The sequence below is a fragment of the Pan troglodytes genome, chromosome 8 (genome assembly GCF_028858775.2).
Source record: "Pan troglodytes isolate AG18354 chromosome 8, NHGRI_mPanTro3-v2.0_pri, whole genome shotgun sequence".
NCBI lineage: Eukaryota > Metazoa > Chordata > Mammalia > Primates > Hominidae > Pan > Pan troglodytes.
This window is the reverse complement of record NC_072406.2, coordinates 82,147,672-82,166,951: the sequence shown is the minus strand read 5'-3', so window position 1 is coordinate 82,166,951 and position 19,280 is coordinate 82,147,672. Positions and strand designations below refer to the sequence as shown.

The 19,280-nt window shown below is 52.1% G+C and overlaps 1 protein-coding gene across 1 annotated transcript in view; it reads right to left on the bottom strand.

The window, feature by feature from the left end:
* Nucleotides 1-19,280, bottom strand: part of COL13A1 (collagen type XIII alpha 1 chain) — an 86,907-nt gene that overhangs the window by 9,330 nt on the left and 58,297 nt on the right. The window contains exons 27-35 of the mRNA XM_016918471.3: nucleotides 18,967-19,119; nucleotides 16,876-16,920; nucleotides 14,101-14,142; nucleotides 12,737-12,763; nucleotides 11,799-11,879; nucleotides 8,487-8,522; nucleotides 5,318-5,371; nucleotides 3,767-3,820; nucleotides 2,150-2,185 (exon numbers count right to left, since the gene is read on the bottom strand). Coding sequence (XP_016773960.2) covers nucleotides 2,150-2,185; nucleotides 3,767-3,820; nucleotides 5,318-5,371; nucleotides 8,487-8,522; nucleotides 11,799-11,879; nucleotides 12,737-12,763; nucleotides 14,101-14,142; nucleotides 16,876-16,920; nucleotides 18,967-19,119 — 528 coding nt within the window. The remainder of the gene's footprint in view (nucleotides 1-2,149; nucleotides 2,186-3,766; nucleotides 3,821-5,317; nucleotides 5,372-8,486; nucleotides 8,523-11,798; nucleotides 11,880-12,736; nucleotides 12,764-14,100; nucleotides 14,143-16,875; nucleotides 16,921-18,966; nucleotides 19,120-19,280) is intronic.

The window sequence follows — 19,280 nt, the reverse complement described above, 5'->3', positions numbered from 1 at the left end:
AAATCTCTGGGCCAGGTGCGGTGGCTCATGTCTGTAATTCCAGCACTTTGGGAGCCGAGGCAGGAGGATCACTTGAGGTCAGGAGTTTGAAACCAGCCTGGCCAATATGGTGAAACCCTGTCTCTACTAAAATACAAAAAATTAGCCGGGCGTGGTGGCGCATGCCTGTAGTCCCAGCTACTCAGGAGGCTGAGGCAGGGAAATCACTTGAACCCGGGAGGCGGAGTTTGCAATGAGCTGAGATCGCGCCATTACACTCCAGCCTGGCGACAGAGCAAGACTCTGTCTCGAAGAAACAAAGAAAGGTCAGAATGGGAGGCAAGATTGAGGGGAGACTCTTCCAGGACATTTGGGCATCCTGAGAGTCAAATCCCTGGCATGAAGAGGACAAGCTGCCCTTGAGTTGGAAACCTGCTCTTTGGGAATAAGTCAATTGGCTCTTTATGGTGTGCTCAAAAGAAAGGTGCGTGCCACCTCATTGTTTTCTGAACTTGACTTTTACTAAGTGACACATTCCTAATTTGTAAAGGGGATGGAGGAAAGTGTGTCAAACATCGGGAAGGGGAAGGGGAATAGAAATACTTTCCCACTGATTCCTGGGGCCTCCGTGGATGACTCAATAACCTCAGTTGCTGCAGCATCAGAGCCGCCAGCCCCCACCCTCCCTCTGTCTGTGACAAGGGTACTTGTCCTGCCTCCACCTCTAGAGCAACATGGTCACCGTCCCTTGAAGGACCGATTTTGCAGCCTTCAGACGGCTCAGTGTCTCCAGCCAACTGAAAAAGTCTGAAGAAGGAGGTTTAGAAAATACTAATTGAATATAATAAAGAAAACTAGAACACGTCAGAAAGACATTTGAAAGGAAGTTAGTATGCCAATGAAGAGGTGGAATGATCAAAGATTTTAGAGGCCTAAATCCTTTGATGCCACACTGAGGAAAGTCCTTCCCAGCGTGCTTAGAGCATCTGGAAGCAGGTCTGTTTATTCCGGCGGTTTCCAGACCTGGTCTTGCCATGGGCAGGGGTGGCGCTGCTGCTCCCTCTTGTTTATAGAAGATGCGGGACAAACTGAGCTGCTTTTGACCAGCTGCCAGTGAAGAGCACTTAGGAAAATGGGAGTGCTCAGTAAATAGATCTTGAGTTGAAGAGAATGGAATTCACTGTTGCCAGATAGGAGCATAGGCATTCTGGCACTTTCTGTGCATGAACGTGGTATCAGTGTGCAAAGATCAGCCACAAGACCTGGGTTCTGGAGACCGTGTGCTCTTCCTCTAACTCTCCATGGGATCCCAGAACACATAATCATTGTCTGGGCCTTGTTTCTCCATCTGTTCCTTCTCCTCTAAGTGCCTTGGATTTTAGGACCCGCTAGGAGACACACTTGGTTTCTAGGGGGTGTGCCCCCCACTCCAGGAAGCCCCATGATGCAGCAGCAGATGAGACCCTCCAGAGGGGAACCCAAAGGCCATCTCTTGGTCAGATGTAGTTAAATTCTCCCTGCTGGGCCCAAATGCTGAAGGCTGTGGCCGGTGCCACCCCCTGTTATGTGGCTGTGGGTGCCGTGGGCATTTGCTAAGTGTGTCCTGGTGAAGATGGCAGAAACCAAAGGGACAGCAAGGGTCTGAGAAGGCACAGTCCTTTCAGAGCCCTGCCAACTCTTTCCAAGAGAAATAGTGGCTGTAATATTTTTTAAAAGGGTTGGCTGCTTCCAACAGCTGTCTGCTTGTTCTTGGAGCTGGAATTTATTTTCTCTCTCACCAGTGGCCTGGAATGCCTGGCAAAACCAAGTTTCAGAGGGCAAGGACAAGGTAGCAATGGATCTAAAATGATCACGTAGGGGCCCACAATCAGGGCAACCTAGAAAGAGCTGAACACATGGATCTTGTTGCTGGATGGCAATGCTAAGCTGGTGGCTGCCATGGGATTCAGTCTCTCCTTGCTGTGTGGAAAAATACAGGCTTCCATGTGAGGATCAGGCCCCAGGCTCCCTACATGCCACAGGTTAAGGCCCTCCTTGTAAAGCCTTTCAATTTAGGATGACTTATCAGGAAAAACTGTTTGCCATGTTGGTCAGGAATCACCGATCGATCATTCCACCCCATGATGAAGACATTAATAACCAGAGCACGAGTGCAGGGGCTCAGACTCACCCGGTTTCCCTTGTCCCCGGGTGGTCCATGTAAACCCTGCAAGAGATCAGAGGAAGAAAGGCATGTTAATGAGGACACACAGGCCAGCTGTACAGTGCTTTCTTCCAGGCTCATCAAACTCTCCCAATGCCTCACTCACTGGAGACAGGTTTAGTTATTCCCACTACACGGAAAGGGGACAGAGAAGCAAATCGCTAAGAAAACCTGACCTAGAGGCAAATGATGAGTTCTGGGCAAAGCCAAGAACACACTTCAGGCCAGGCACGGTGGTTCATGCCTGTAATCCCAGCACTTTGGGAGGCCGAGGTGGGCGGATCACGAGGTCCAGAGATCGAAACCATCCTGGCCAACGAGGTGAAAGCCCGTCTCTATGAAAAATACAAAAATATCAGCTGGCCGTGGTGGTGGGCACCTGTAGTCTGAGCTACGCTGGAGGCTGAGGCAGGAGAATCGCTTGAACCTGGGAGGCCGAGGTTGCAGTGAGCCGAGATCATGCCACTGCACTCCAGCCTGGCGACAGAGTGAGACTCCGTCTCAAAAAAAAAAAAAAACAAACAAGAAAACACAGTTCTGGTTTTCTCACCTCTCCAGCCCAGGTCCTGGCCTGTGGCTGGGTTCTCCCGAGGTCACTACCGCAGGTGAGGGGTCAGTTCTGAGGATGCGCTTGTGGGGGCCAGGAATGCTCTAGGCAGAGGGGAGTTCCCAAGGCTCTCCTGCCAGGCTCTTGCTAGACCCTCTTTTCAAGGTGCAAAATGCTCTTCATTCTACAGCTAGGGGAATTTAGCACGAGGCAAGCCTGGCCCAGATGTGCGTACCTGGCCAACACACACAGCCTCCAGTGGATGGGAAGCTAAAGTGCGGGCTCTCTCAGGCAGACAGTCAACTTCTGTAACACAGTGGTGGGAAAGCATGCTGTGATGGAAAGCCAGGTGTCCCCTGCAAGGACCAGCTGCTCCGCTCATGAAGCCTCTCCTATCACAGGGGTCTGGATTTGATTCTGCCCCTTCTGAGGGCAGGGGCCATGGCGCACACTTTGCTGAGGGCAGGCTGCACTTAACACAGTGGGAGGGGCTACATCCCATTACAGGGTCCCCATGGCAGAGGCCCTGGTCCTCTCACAGCGCAACGCCCAGCAGGGCATGCTAGCCTATCACCAGTTGCCTCTGGGCAGCTTTGTCTGTCATGGAAATGAGAGTTCTCCCTTGGCCCTGGATTTGTGCTCCAGGCCCTAGGTGTTTTTTTTTTTTTTTTGGTTTGTGTGTTTGTTTTTTTGAGATGGAGTCTTGCTCTGTCACCCAGGCTGGAGTGCAGTGGTGCTATCTCGGCTCACTGCAACCTCCACCTCCTGGGTTCAAGTGATTCTCCTGCCTCAGCCTCCCGAGTAGCTGGGATACAGGTGCGCACCACCACACGTGGCTAAGTTTTGTATTTTTAGTAAAGACGGGGTTTCACCGTGTTGGCCAGGATAGTCTTGATCTCCTGACCTCGTGATGCGCCCGCCTCGGCCTCCCAAAGTGCTGGGATTACAGGTGTTAGCCACCATGCCCGGCCGGCCGTGGGTATTTCTAATGGGGGCAGGGGTGGGAGGAGAGGAACATCTGATCCCAAGAGACTCACAGGAAGCCCAGCTGCTCCCGTTGGTCCTGTCATCCCAGGGTCTCCTTTGCTGCCCTGAAATGGGAGAAAGAAATGCATGAATCCTGCCAGACACGGTAACAATCTTCCTTGCCATTTTCTACTTTGGTATGAAATACAGGAAACCTCTCCAGTCCCCTCAAGAGCCCTCCAGGAAGCAAGGGCTATGGGAAAGGTGGGGTGCTGCTGATGCGAACACTGCCTTGGGGAGGGGGCTCAGAAACCCCCCTCACTCTCCCTCCAGCAGAGCCTATCCCCCAAGGCCTCCCAGAATGACCCGTGGTGTCCTGGGCCTGGCTGGCCTGAGGCTGAAGCAGGGGCGAAGAAAGCAGGACAGGAAGGCAGGGAAAGAGAAAGGGAAGAGAAAGAGAGCTTTGCTTTCTTCTCCAGAGCCTCAAGGGTCACCTCTCAGAGCAGCCTCCTGGTTTCCCCAAGCTGGTGGTCACGGAGAAGCTTGTGCCCTCTGCAGAAGCTCCTGCCCTCCCCACCTGAGACAGAGCCAGCAAGGTGGGCGGATGGGGAGTGCAGGGAGCTGCACACACAGGCAGAGAACTCGACGGATGCCCACATAGGGACCTCCGAGCCCTGAGTGTGTAGAACCCAGGGGCTGGCTGGGAAGAGCTGATATAGAAAGACACAGCTCCCCTGCCTCCACTCAGCTGACACCCTCCACCCTCACCCTCGGACATGCCCATTCCAGCAGGACAGGCCGGGAACTGCAAGTCCTGTGACATGGCCAACGTCCATCGACAGCGACCGTGGGAGCCTGGCCTATGGCTCTGGCCTCCTGACTTCTTGCTGTCCTCCAGGAATTATCTAAACACCACCTGGCCCTGTGTTCCATGCAGTTTCCCTAAATCATTACAAAGTTTAGGCATGTCCAGTGACAATGGCGCCCAGGGCCTTGCCAAACTGAACCTGAGATGGACACAAGGTGGCCAGAAGCCAAAGTGGAGGAAGTTCTCCAATTCCTTTTTTTTTCTTTTCCTCTTTTTTCTTTTTCTTTTTCTTTCTTTCTTTCTTTTTCTTTTTCATTTTTTTTTTTTTTTTATAGAGATAAGGTCTTGCTCTGTCTCCTAGGCTGGAGTGCAGTAATATGATAATGGTTCACTGCAGCCTCCACTTCCTGGGCTCAACTGATCCTCCTGCCTCAGCCTCCCAAGTAGCTAGGACTAGAGGTGTGCACCATCATGCCTGGCTAATTTTAAAAAAATTTTTTGTAGAGTCTGGGTTGCGCTATGTTGTCCAGGCTGGTCTCAGACTCCTGAGCTCAAGTGATCCTCCCACCCTGGCCTCCCAGAGTGTTGGGATTACAGGTATGAGCCAACGTGCCTCGCCTCTCCATCTCCTTGATCCCTCCAAGTCTTGTCAACTCATAGCTACACAACCAGCACCCCCTGTCCCAGGCTGCTGTGAGGATGACCAGGAGAAGAGATGGAAGAAGGAAGGCATGAGGGCTGAGACCCCTGGTGTTGGGTCCCAGGCATGCCTCTCCCTCCTGGCCGCCCAGGCCCCTGGCTCAGTGACACTCACCCTCTCGCCCTTTGGTCCCGCTGGGCCTGGAACTCCAATTGGTCCTGGAGTACCCTGGGAAGGGGAAAGAAAGCAGAGGTGAGGGTCCCCACACTCTGGGGAGCCCTGGGTGCCCCACCTGATGCCTAGAGATGAGCAAGGTCCAAGGCCCAGTTTTCAGGGTTGGCGAGGCCAGGCTCGTTCAGGGCAGTCATTCGACTGGGCCGTGATCCTCTTTGGGTTCAGGGGCTGTTGGGGAAAGAGCACCTCCCCATGCCTCAGGGCCAGATTTGTGGACTGAAACCCTTTTGCTTCACAATCAAGCTTGCCAAGGCTGAAAACAATGGGAGAATGGTTGCTTAGTTTTGCTCCCAGAAGCACATGGGAGGGAGTGGACCCATCCCGGGGCAGGGGCCGGGGGCTGGCACCCTCTTTGCTTTGCAGCTCCACATGCAGCGGGAGGGTCTTCATGCCACAGAGATGGATGCGGACGCACACACAGGGGCAGAGAGAGGGTTGTTTAGCCAACACCCACCCCACCAGCCCACCGCAGACCCACAGCCCTGGCCTCAGCCTCTGGCCGGGGCCTTCTCGCCCCACTCACAGGCCTGCGGAACTGGCTGGATCGGGGGTGAATTAGGGTGCCTCAATGTCTGCACCGACACCGGCCTGGCAGGGAGGCGTGTCATGAGCTCTGCTAGCCCGGGGCTGGGGGTGCTGGAGCCATTGGAGCTCACGGCTTAGACACAGAGCATCAGGGCTTGCTCTGGCCTCCTCCAACATCTTCCCACGTTCCCAGTTCACAGCCTGGCCAGACCAAGTCTCTAGTTCAGCGTCTCCTGTTGTTGGCCTCAGATGAGGACAGGAGGAGTTGACTTGGGCTGTGGACAGTTTCCTGTGCTCTGAATGTATCTGTGAATGGCGGGGCATGACTTACTTCACGTGAGACAAAGAGGGGAGTAAGATGTCCTCAGGGCCCCCCTTTGCAACCACAAGGGAGGAAGGAAGGCTGCAGGCATCCATAATAGCACAGCAGAAAGAAAAAGGAGGCCGGGCACAGTGGCTCATGCCTGTAATCCCAGCACTTTGGGAGGCTGAGGCGGGTGGATCACCTGAGGTCAGGAGTTCAAGACCGGTCTGGCCAACATGGCGAAACCCCAACTCTACTAAAAATACAACATTTAGTCCAGCATGGTGGTGGGTGCCTGTAATCCCAGCTACTTGGGAGGCTGAGGCAGGAGAATCGCTTGAAACCCGGAGGTGGAGGTTGCAGTGAGCCAAGATTGCGCCACTGCACTCCGGCCTGGGTGACAGAGCAAGACTCTGTCTCAAAAACAATAAGGAGTCAGCTCGGGCCAGTGGTTCGGCACAGTGCCATGGAGTCATGTGGCTGGCCTTGCCTCGGAGGCCTACAAACTCCTGGGTATTGGAGAAGCTCCTTAGCCTTGCCGAGTGTCAGTTTCCCCGTCTGTACCACGTGTGTCTGCCTCCTTGACCGTGCCAGGTTTCCATGCATGAATGCATAGCAAGCATTTGGTGCTGAGCCTGACGCGTAGGAAGTGCTCAATAAATGTTAATATTGGCAGGGAAGGCTTATTTTTTCCCCACATTTTCCCTTAAAGTTAGGATACTGATTTTATGAGGAAAATAAAGCCTCAGTTCCTAAGGGACAGAGTGTATGAATTTGTACTGCTTCCCTCGGTCTAACATAAAAGGGAGAAGCCATTGAGAGGAAAGTCTTGGTTTCTCTGATTGCAACCACAGATCATCCCCGAGCCCTGCCCCGCACCTGAGACAGGTTTGCTAGGTGGGAAAGGATGGAGAGGGAGGGACTGTGGCGAAGGAGCAAACCCATAATAACTCCTGGAAGCCAGGGCATGCTGTCTGCATGTAAGGGTTTACAGTGTGAACTCCATCAGTGCAGGGAGGTGGGGGGCTCTGAAGAAGTCTGTCATCTTGGGCAAGCCATGTCACCTCCTATTTATGAGGGCACAGAATAGGCATTCAGTAGGACGGGGCTGTCACAGAGGTCTATCTTGACCCTCCTACCTCTAAAAGCTCTGGGCTTCTCTTGGTGCCAGTTGCAAGTGCCCCCGGCCACCTGGGAAGACCTGTGAGCCTGTGCTTCAGTGCGTCCCCTACGCTGCACACATGAACCCTGGCAAGGTCTCGCCTCCCCTGAGGGTGGCTCCAGCCAGCTAACTAGAACTCCATGCAGGCATGGGCAGATGTGGCCTTGAAAGCCCTCTGCAGGACAGAGCAGGGCCTCCCTGGCTGGAAGGGGCTGGGTGCACAGAGCTCTCGTGATGGTGTCCGAGCAGGGACTCGAGACTTGAGGGCGAGTGAGCTCAATACCCTGGGAAGGTTGACCTCAGAGGGCGCTCAGGGGAGGGACCGGAGGTGGACAGGAGGGAATTTTCCTCTGATCCTTCAGTTGTTAGTCATAAGCAGAAGGGCCAGGTGCTTTCTAGTCAAGAGTAAATGATGCCTGTTTTCTGGAATCAGAAAGAATGGAGGAAGAGAGGACCCAAGTGTGCCTCACTTGCTCTGTAATGAACCGCCATGTTGGGTTGCAGGGCGACTGTGCTGTCATAGGCAGTGCAAGGGTGGTTAGAACGTGCATAAGACATAGAGCTGGGACTGGCTTCTATGCTTCTGCAGGCTACTCCTGTCCTCAGCCTTCAAAGCTGTCCTACCCCACATATACCAGACTGGTGGCTGCACAAGACTAGGAGGCCCTCGTGGGAAGACAGGAGATGGACAGAGCTCACAGCATGAAGACAACACAGCATGACGGGCACACACAGACACTGGTGTGTTTGGTGGGGAGAGGCCATGGCTCAAACCTCCAGGGCTGGGCACCCAGGCTGGACTCAGCATTCCTGTGGAATCAGGAGCGGTGCTGCTGGAGTGGCCTCCCACCCCACACCTGGCAGGTTTGAGGTCCCTGGTTGTATTCTGTGGACCCTGGTTGTATTCTGTGGACAGGGGCATTCAGATGAAGGCCAGCCATATTTGGTCAAGAGGCCAGAAAAGGCACTTCAGAGCATCAATGGCACCTTTCTGGTGTCGGAGGTGGGACCAAGCATGATTCACTGGGAAAATGAGGCCACAGTGGGACAGACAAAAGGGATCACAGGCCAGGTGTGGAGTGGAGTGGGGTGAGGGGTGATGGAGAAGTGACACTCACCGGTGGCCCAGGCCTGCCGTCCAAACCTGAAGCTCCCTGGACGAAGGGCACAGTTTGACCAAAAGAAGGGGAAGAGAGGATTGGGAGGGAGAAAAAGGGAACAATGGGGAGGGAAGAGGTGAGTAAAGCAGTGACTCTGGACAGACATAAATGCTGGTAATCAAACACAACTGGAGAAATAAGCTTGGGAGGACAGGGAATGGTATTTACATGGAAACCAACGAAAACATGTAGACACTGAATGCAGTGGCTGGCTGCTGACCAGGCTGGGTGGAGGTCGGCGCAGATGGCCACCTGCTCCTCCCGCCCCCTCCTCTCCTCTCTCCCTTTATTCCCTCTCAGAAACCCCTCTCCCTTCAGTGTTATGGGGAAAGGGATACAGAAAGGAATGCTTAGAGAGATGTCTTGGAATCAGAGCTGTGCACCCTTCCCAGGACAGGTTTCACTGGGGAGGGGCCCCAGGTGAGGACGGCTCTCCCAGCCTCTTTGCATTCCTGTTTGGATCAGGCCATGCTGGGGCGCCCCTGAGGGTCTCAGCCCTGGGTGACAGCACCCAGTTGTGAAATCTGGGTGGGAGTTGGTCTGCTTATCCTTCAGCCTGGGGGAATGAGTTGGCTCTTAGATAATATTACAAATGATGCGTGACATTTCACTGGCACTTTACAGTCTGAGATGCTCAACCTAAACTCGATCCATTCATATGCTCCCAGACAAGGGCTCTTGTGTAGGCAAAGGCTTTGGAGGCAGCGGCCTGGGACAGAGGTCTAAGGCCATGTATTTCCCAGAGCAAATGGGCAGCAGGTGGGAAGCTACTGAGACCAACCTGCTATCAGCACCCTTACTTGCTCTTGTCCAGTGAAATACAAGGCTGGTGGGTCAGGGGTCGGGGGGCGCTCCTGTTCCAACCCTGGGTTATGAAGCTGCCTCTGAAACCCACCCAGGAAAACCCAGGGACCCTTTTCTAATGATTCCAATGTGACAAGTCAGGGAGAAGGCAGCGGCAATACTCTGGCCTGGTAAGGACTGAGTGCTTGAAAACTGCTTCCAACTGAGCCTCAGCCTCAGAATTTCAAATGAAAAGGAAGTCCCTAGAAGAGGGAGGCAATGAGCTGCTTCTTCATGGAAAAGGTGTTGGGTAGAAGGACTCTGCAGGGACTCTTCTCAGATTTAGGACCACACGATTCTGGGACCGACCTTGACTCACTGGGCTAGAGAGCTGTGGTTCTCAGCCCTGGCAGCACATTAGAATCTCTTGGGGGCAATGTTAAATAAAACAGATGCCTGGGTCCCACCCCATCCCAGCCTGATGCAATTCAAAATCTCCAAGAGCGAAGCCCGGGGTGATGGTGAGTTTGAAAAGCTCTCAGGGGATTCCAGTGTGCAGCCAGCATTGAGAATTGCTTCTGCAGGGCAAATGGGGGAACACTCCAGGATATGCCTGGAGAAGCAGGCTGCTACTACATAGAATAAAACATCCAGGTGAAACCTGGAAACAGAATGGTAGCTAAATATCCATGTACTTTAAAAAAATGCAGCATTAAAACTCAGTTGTCTTGAGAGGTCTGGAGCAGAAAGCACAAATTAGAGGCTTTCAGGCCATATGTGGGCCACTGACATATTTTGTATGGTCTGCAGTGTTGCAAATAATTTTGATCTAATGTTAGAAAATGGAAAGATTTCACATAAAACACCAGATGTTTAACTTCCTTTGAAAAATAGGAAGATCCAGAAATACCAGCTCCGCCTTCCTCCAAGGCAACAGTCAGCTGAGCTGAGAAGGGACGGTTCCCCTTAAGAAGGGATACACGGTCTCTAGTGAACCACAGTCCCCTCCACTCCCTAGTGTCTCCCTCAGGTTTGTGTCAGTTGTCTCATATGAATGCTTGTTCTGTTGTTTACTTAAACTAAAAAAAAATACTTCTCTGTACCCATGCCTCTATCAAAAGTGAGAAAATTAATGATAGAGTAGGTACTTTGTCTTTCATCTGGCACTTTCCTTGTTTATATTAATATTACCTGTTTGGTCGCTGTGCCTTTTGCATTTCAACCCCTGACTGAATTCTCGAGTGTTCATCAAGGTCGTTGGGGCCATGAATGTGGATAAGAAGAGGTTTGTGGTTGAGTGGGGCAGGAAGGCTCTTTAATAGTAAGGAGCACTTAATCATTCCAGACACAGCTTAAGACATGGGAAAATGCCTGCTAAAGTCATCAGTTTTCTGTAGTCTGTCAAGCAGATTGGCTTCTTAAATATTCCTACCTCGAATGCATTCATGAGAGTATAATTATACCTCCTGCATTTGCTGTTTGGTTGCTGTGATTGTATTAACCAGGCCTTCAAGCTCTGCCAGGCGGGGGTAACTGGGCTTTCCATTGTTTCTCTGCTCTTTATGGCTACCTGGGGTGGGAACTGGCCTTGAGCCCAGGACAGAGGAAGCCTGAGTGGCTGGAAGGAGTCACTTTGCAAGGCCATGGCCTCAGAGCAGCCTCTGGCTTGGCCACCAACTTTGTATGTGACCTCCGGTGACCCACTTTCTTCTCTGGGACCATCAGTGAAATGATGAGATGGATCGCTAACATCCCTTCCAGCTCTTGGAAAAATGCCAACCTCAGTGGAGGGTTAGGGGGCATGGAGCCCGGGCTCCAGGGAGGGTGGTGGGATGCGCTCACCTGTACACAGGTGAGGCAGTGAAGAGGCCATCAGCCCTATCCAGCCCAGCCCCATATCATGACATGTGAACACCTTCTGAGCAGCTCCCCACCTCTGACCTGGGGCTTCTGGCTCTGGGCAGGCTGAGATCAGAGATCTCCACGAACCCAGGAGATGAATGGCCTTGGCCTGCTGGGACCACAAAGTCCGACTTTGTCTGTGCCTTTCTGCAATGACCAGTGCTTAAGAGGGGAGAGCAAGAGTTCTCTTGGGGTCCCTCTGGGAAAATGGACTGTAATGGAGACTATCTTCTTGTCCCACTGCTTCCAAACCCTCCAAGCTTGGCCCCGTAAAGTCAGCAGGCTTTGATTGCTTCTGAACCAGGCTCAAGCAGGGCCTGAAGCTGCCCTCCCAGCTCAGTGCCCCTTGGGGTGGGGGAGCCTGTCTTCTTCAGCATTGCCTTTCCCCAGCACCAAGGTGGGGCCTGGGCCCAGAGGAGGAAGAGAATCAGAGCCTGTGGTCTTGCCCAGGTGGGAAAGACAAACCACATGGAACTCTGGATGCTCAGACTCTAGAACCTTAGCTTTCCGCTGGCTGTCCCCCAGTCCCAGCCCACACCCCTGGCCCATCAAACCCACCAGTCTTGCTGGGTCCAAGGTACTTACGGGTAGTCCCAGGGGACCACGGTCTCCTTTTTCTCCCTGGACGCCTTTCTCTCCTTTTGCTCCATCTAGTCCTGCTTCCCCCTGGAGGAAAGGGAGAGGGGACGAGATCACACAAGGACATGTCCCAGACAATTCATTCTTGCATTCTGGGGTCCTGGAGGCTGGGGTGGCATTTGTAGAGGAAGGAGGGGTCAGGGTGGCAGGCTGAGGATACCAAGAATCCCTGAATTCTTAGCCTACTCCCACCTCAGTTAGTAGCCCCTGTATCCTGTGGGAGCTTTGAGAGCCCCACAGAGAAAAGGACTAGGTGGCCTGGGGACAAACCCACAGGTCAGGCCTTAGCACAGGTGCCCAACTGCATGGCAGGAAAACGGGAACCTTACAGAGATTTGCTCAGATGCCTGAGATGCTACCTCCAGAGCCCTGAGGCTCACAGCCTAGTCGGGAGAACAAACTGCCCCGAAGTCTCTTGAATACCAGGGCATGAGGAAAGGGCCATTGTCACATCAACAGCCCCCAGCCCCCTCATCCATTTGAAATGGTTCAGGGGAGGCCGGGAGAGCCCAGTGCAGAGTCCCCCCAAGCTTGACCCAGGGAGGGGTCCCTGGGGTCCCTATGTTGCTGTCTCTCTCCCACCTCTACTCAGCATGAGTGAAGGGGCCAGGGCAGGTTTGATGGGAAAAGGATTTTAACTATTGGCTAAGAATCTAACCTGTCCCTTTGTGGGGTGACAGATGGGAAGCTTCTGAAGCCAAAGCATGCCAGGTGTCAATGATGGATGCTAAAGGGAATCTAGGACTTCCTCCTGCCCTGACTGGACCCCCTTGGCTGGAGTGTCACCTAATGCCTTCTAGGAAAAAGGGTCAGCTGGTCTCAGGTGCACTTTCCCTCTTTTCTACTAGCACTGACACAGCGCCTGTCATGTGACTTCTCCTTACCTTTGGTCCAGGAACACCTTGGAGCCCCTGCATTTGGAATAAAACAAGGTGCATTAGAACTGCATCTCTAGTTAACTCAACTGCCTAGTCCACAAATGGACCACAGAAGAACAAGGGTTTTGGGTGCAGAGTATGGTTTGGGGTCCCTGCCCATGAGAGGTGGAAAGAAATGCTAAGTGGGGGTCATGCTTGGGGCTTCCTAGGAAATAGTCTGAGCCAGTCTTTTCCAGCCAGGGCTCACAGAAAATCTCTCTGTGGTCCTCATGGTTGACCCAGAGTCTCATGAAAGAAAGACACAGAGGTAACACAGCAAACATTAAATTAATACAGGCAAAGTGCTTGGAACAGTGTCTAGCATCCAATAAGTTTCAATAAACGCTGGCTCCTATCATTATTCCTACTGCTACTTCTACCATCCACAACAGAGGACACACAGTGCCTTGGGGACCACGAACCACACAGAGGCATGGGCCAGCATCTGTTGCTTCAGGGTGCTTGGGGGCCCTCTAGGGGCAATGCACAGGGGCCCCATAGTTACATTTCTGTAGCCAAGGAAAGCCAATCCAGTGGGGCTGGGGCTCGCCCTTCCTTCCTTCCTTCCTTCCTTCCTTCCTTCCTTCCTTCCTTCCTTCCTTCCTTCCTTCCTTTCTTCCCTCCTTCCCTCCCTCCCTCCCTCCCTTCCCTCGCTCCCTCCCTCCCTCCCTCCCTCCCTCCTCCCTCTCTTTCTCTCTTTTTCTTTTTTTTGAGACAGGGTCTCACTCTGGTTGCCCAGGTTGGAGTGCAGTGGTGCCATCTTGGCTCACTGCAGCCTCGATCTCCGGGGCCCAGGTGATTCTCCCACCTTAGCCTCTTGAGTAGCTGGGATTACAGATGTGTGCCACCACGCCCAGCTAATTTTTTGTATTTTTAGAAGAGACAGGGTTTCATTATGTTGCCCAGGCTGGTCTCAAACTTCCGGACTCAAGCGATCCACCTGCCTCAGCCTCCCAGAGTGCCAGATTGGTATCACGGGCGTGAGCCACTGTGCCAGACCGGTGAGTCACTTTCAAATGAGGAATGGGAGAAGCAGATGTTTGATGGCAAAGGGTGAGGTAAACGTTGGGCAGAGCTTAGAGACAAGGGACCCTGGGGCTGCCCTACCAGTCAGCTATTTCCGGGAAACCAGGCAATGCCTGGGCTCCTTGGTGTCCCCAGTATGGTGCTGTTTAACATGGGAGGGAAAAAGAGCGGGGAGGGGTTTGTAGACCAGAAAATCCCTCCCTGGGAGGAAGAGGTGATAGTGACTAAGGCTGAGGTTGAGCCCAGTGACTGCCGTGGAGAGGGGACATTAGTGGAATGGCCACTGACAAGCCCTCCAAACTTACCAGAGGTCCGGGAGGCCCCTCTGGCCCTGGCAGCCCAGGAACCTAAAAGCCAAAGGGGAGCCCTGTTACATTTGAAGTGGCCCTCCCTCCTGATAGGGCCTAGAGCCCAGCTGGAGACTGCAAGGCCAGAGGAGGACATGGCTGCCCACTGGAGGTCAGCCAGTGACTGCCCAGCACAGTATCCCCCAAAAAAGGCTCAGAACAGGTCAAAAACTCATAGCAACCCGGTGGACTGCTCAATGTTGAAAAAGCAAATTTCCGGGAAATGTCCCTAAAGATCTATTCTTCCAGATTTTTCTTGGAAAAAAAAAAAAAAAAGAAAAACACCAGAAGATCTAGCAGCACTAGGTTCTTGTTCATGCACGGCAACAACAGCCTGGAGTGGAATTAGAGCTTTCCCCTCTAGGTGGGGCATGACACCTTCAGTTTACTCCAGTCCTCACCACTCCTTATTGTCTTTGATCCAGCGCTCTTGCAGTCACTTTTTGCAGGCCTGGCCCTTGTAGACATTTGAGTTTGAGACCCTTGGCTTAGAGAAGCAGAGATTGGTTATCTGGAATGTGGGGAGACTGAGCTGTTCCTGGAGATTGCTCCTCAAGTCCCCAAGGTTTGTTACAGACAGGATGGGGACTGCTGGTCTCTGTTTCCCTTGAGAGCAGATGCAGATTGTGCTAGAGGAGATTCTGACTGGACAGTGAAGATGGAGGAGCTCAGGGCTGCCTCCTCTACGGAGGGTGGTGCCCATTGCAGCTTCTGTCTCTGATGAACACACACATCCTTTCATCCACAGGCAGCCACTGCTGGGTCCTTCTGAGCTGCTCAGCCCGCCTCGGCTTCAGGGCTCTCCTCAGGTGCCTCGTCTTCCCAGGGGTAGAATTCCCTGGAGCATGGCCAGGGGAGTGACTCCTGTGCCAGGCCACGACAGAGGGCACCCCTACACTGGGCAGAGAGGAGGTCCCTATTGTTTCCTGGACCTGTGGACTTTGTCGCTCCATCACAGTCTCCTTGGAGGGAACACAGTCTTTGGAAACTCTGCCTTCTTAAAAAAAGCTTCCCATTTTTAACAAAAGTTTACCATTTTAATTCTTATTATAAGTAAGTGGTTTATGTATCCTAATCATGGTATTGGTTATACAAATCTCTACATGCATTTACATTCACAGAACTGGACACATTCCAGAAGAAGTCAATTTTACCTGGGTGGTAATTTTAAAAATAATAAAAAGAATAAAAAGAATTTTTAAAATTTTCTTTAAAAAGAAAATTTAAACATTTTCTTGATGTATCAGATGTGCTTGAATATATGTATATACTTTTGATATTTACATGTAATATGTGTAGAATTGTATATACATATATGTATATGCTTATGATTTCATATACGTATAAAATTTCGTTTTCAACTCTTTTTCACTTACTGTGAAACTGATGTTTCCATTTTTTATATGTTCTCCACCAGCTTCCTGGTAATGGTGCTGTGCTATTCACTGGGTAGAGTGAAAATGAGTTGTTACATACCCAGGGCTTAGTGCGGTGCTTGGCACGAGGGAAGTGCTCAGACGTGGTGACTATAATTACTATTAGTATTATTACTATAAGTTATTTAATCCTTTCCTTCTTGATAAAATTTAGACTGTTTCTAATGTTTATTTTAAATACTTCTTGGAGGGACAATGTGCGTATAATGCTTTTCCTGAATTAGGATCATTTCTTTAGGAGGCTATCCATTTCGAAACAAGTACCATACACATTGTACAATCAGGCCTGTTTCACTACATTCAGACGGGGCTCGGCAAGGTGAACCCACCCTGATGGGGACTGAGAAGGCTTGGTGGTCTCTCCCATGGGTCTGAGGTGCTATTTGGGTTGCCCAGACCCCGCCACCAAACATCCTGTCTCTGACGCATCCTTGATCTCCATTGCTTTCCGGGTTCTTGCCCCTGAGCCCACAAATATGCCTGATTCTCTGCTGTCTTTTGAAAATCTTGCCTCCATCCTGACTATTCTCACTCAGCCATTCTGTTTTCTCTTCCTTTCACCACACTTCTCAAAAGAATAATGCCTCTATCTGGAAAGCCTACCTCTGAAACTTTGTGGCAAACTCCTACAAAGCCGTCAAGACTCTGCCCAAATAGCACGTCTTTTGGGATGCTTGCCCGATTCCCTGAGTTGCTCCCATGCTAGTGCCCATTATGGGGTATTGTGAGCTGTGGAGGGTGGTTCTGTTTTTTTTTTTTTTTTTTTTTAGGCAGAGTCTCACTCTGTTGCCCAGGCTGGAGTGCAGTGGCACAATCCTGGCTCACTGTAACCTCTGCCTCCTGAGTTCAAGCGATTCTCCTGCCTCAGCCTCCCAAATAGCTGGGATTATAGGCACCTGCCACCACTCCTGGCTAATTTTTATTTTTAGTAGAGATGGGGTTTCACCATATTGGCCAGGCTGGTCTCAAACTCCCAACCTCAGGTGATCCGCCTGCCTCAGCCTCCCAAATTGCTAGGATTACAGGCGTGAGCCACCGTGCCCGGCAAGTTCTGTTTATTTTCGTATCTCCAGACTCTAGCACCAGGATGGAAGCACGGGAGGTGCTCTGTGAAGGTTGCTGAGAGATGTGGTTTGGGAAGACTGGAGCAGTCCAGAGGATCAGTGCCTGACCTACGGTGGTGCTCAGTAAACATAAACGTCAGGCAGTTGCAAGCTTCATTCTAAAGCATAGAAATACTGTGCATTCTGCAGAGACTGTCGTTTGATGAGTCTCTGTCAAATTATCTCTCATGTACCTCTGCTCCTGGGTTGCCCTTCTCCCCGGCTTCTCCTTTCTCTCCCTGTGGGCACAAAACACCACTGCATGAATGCCAGCCCTTGTGAAAGCCTGGGACAGACGCACCCTCACATCTGTGACAAACTAGACTGGGACGTGACTGGTCTAGGGGTCAACAAGGAACACCATGGAGGATGTGGAGGTGTCAGCCTGCAGGACAGAAGACTGGGCAGGGACTGTCATCACTGTCTTGAAGAATCTGAGGCTCTAGTACAGGGGAGGAGAGGTTGATACTCTCTGTGGACTCTGCAGTGTACAGGCCTTAGGGTGACCTGTGACTTGTTTCTTAGCCGTGGAGTAAGGCACATGGCAAAGGTGGTGGGACCTCACTTCTATGATTATGTTGCAGATTATAACATACATGTCATACAGATGGTGACATATAACATATGTTAAGATTATGTTACAAATATGTTACATGAACACACAAACACACGTGCACACAGCTCTGTCTTGCTAGCACTAGACACTAGAGAGACCCTACTGCTGGCCTTGGCCTTGAAGATGCCAGTTGCTATAATGTGAACTGTCTACTCTGCGGGGGGTGGGGAGGGCAGGGGCACAGGTGGCAGGAACTGTAGGTGGCCTCTAGGAGCTGAGTTCTGTTCCAGCAAGGAACTGGATTCTGCCAATACCAGTGAGCTTGGAAGGGGATCCCTAGCTCCAGATGAGAATACAGTTGGCTGAGACATTAATTGCAGCCTCATGAGACCATGGGCAGAGGACCCAACTAGGATGTGCCTGAATTCCTGACCCACAGCAACTATGTGCCAATAAATGTGTATTGTCTTAGGCCGCTACCTTTGCAGTGATTAGTTATGCAGCAATAGATAATAAATATGGCTCCAGAGGCCAGAGGTTCTGAGGGGTCAACTCGGGGAGGCTGACAAGGGAGCTTCCACACCATATCCAGGAATGCTCCCTCCATCCTGGGGCTGCCCCATGGTGCAGTGGACAGGTCTGGAGGCAGTGAGCTGCCTGCCTGTGCCGGTTGAGTGAGGAGTCCTGCACTGGGTCAGACTTGGGACTAGTTGACCTCTGAGGCTCTTTCCACTTCCTAGAGGAAAATTCTGAGACCAAGATTCTAGCACCGTCGAACTAGGTTGGTGCTCCTAGAGGCCATCATACTGTGAGCCAAGGAAGATGCAACTCCTGTTTACACTCAAATGAAGTAGCTGCTTGTTAAGAGGATCCCCCCTGCCTGCTCCCAGGCTGGGTCGGCAGGCTTGGGATTAGGGCAGCCTCGTCACAGTGCCAGGCACCCACTAGGCTGGTGGCCCCCGGGAGGACCCTCATCTGTGGCTGCCTGCAGGCAACCTTGACACCCAGCCCTCTGGCTTCACTGTAAACCTCAGGAGCCCAGCTGGATTAGGCAATCCTGCCACTCTGGGTCTGCTCTGGCCACCATGTTCTCCTTCTCTCCCCAGTTGGGCCATCTAGACCCTACAGACTGACAATGATTTCTGTTAGTGGAGCTCAAGGTGGTCTTGCTGAGTGTGACCAACTGTGGCCTGCACAGGATGTGGCTCCCTTGCTCCAAGGGTAGGTGTCTAGGATGGCACCCATTTCACAGATGGAAACCCCTGAGACCCAGAGAAGGCCCCTAAGTCAAGTTAGCAGCCTAGTGGACTGGGCGAAGGCCCCATTTCTGTACATGCAGCCTCTCCCGGGTATAGGGCTTCTGTACACTTTCCAAAGAGGCAGCTCTAAACCATGTCTTCATCTCTTTCCCAACAATCCACTGAGGTATCCAGGGAAAACATTATTATCGCCATTTTAGAGATGAGGAGACGGAGGCTCTGCAACAGTGAGTGGCTTTCCCAAGGATACAGATGACAGAGCACAACTCAGGTCTCCTGAGTCGGGAAACTGGCCTTCATAAAGTGAGTGACTTGAGGGGAAGCTGAGTGAATCCTCCACCCCTAAGCCCTGGCCCCAGGTTTCTAGCCCAGGCAGCAGCTCACACCATGCAAAGTGCAAAGCCCTGCAAAGCTGGCGTCATGCTTGGGAGTGGTGTATGCACGGAAGGGCAGCCAGCCCTGCCACTCACCGGTGAGCCTGCTTGTCCTGTCTCCCCTTTCTCCCCCTTCTCTCCTGGGCTCCCTGGGTGCCCGTTTTCTCCCTTCACTCCTGGAGGTCCATCCTTTCCTGGGGGGCCTTGGGGACCAGGAGGGCCCATGTCTCCTGGTTTACCGCGAGGTCCCTTTAGAAAATACCAAAAACGCTTCTTAGACACATTAATGGAGAAAAGAGGAGAGAGGGAGAGAGAGTAGAAAAGTCCAAAGGCCTTGGCTCTTTGGTGCTTGTCTGGGGCAGGCACAGACAGCCCAGCCTGGGTCTGCCTGGCTCCTCCTGGGGCTTGCA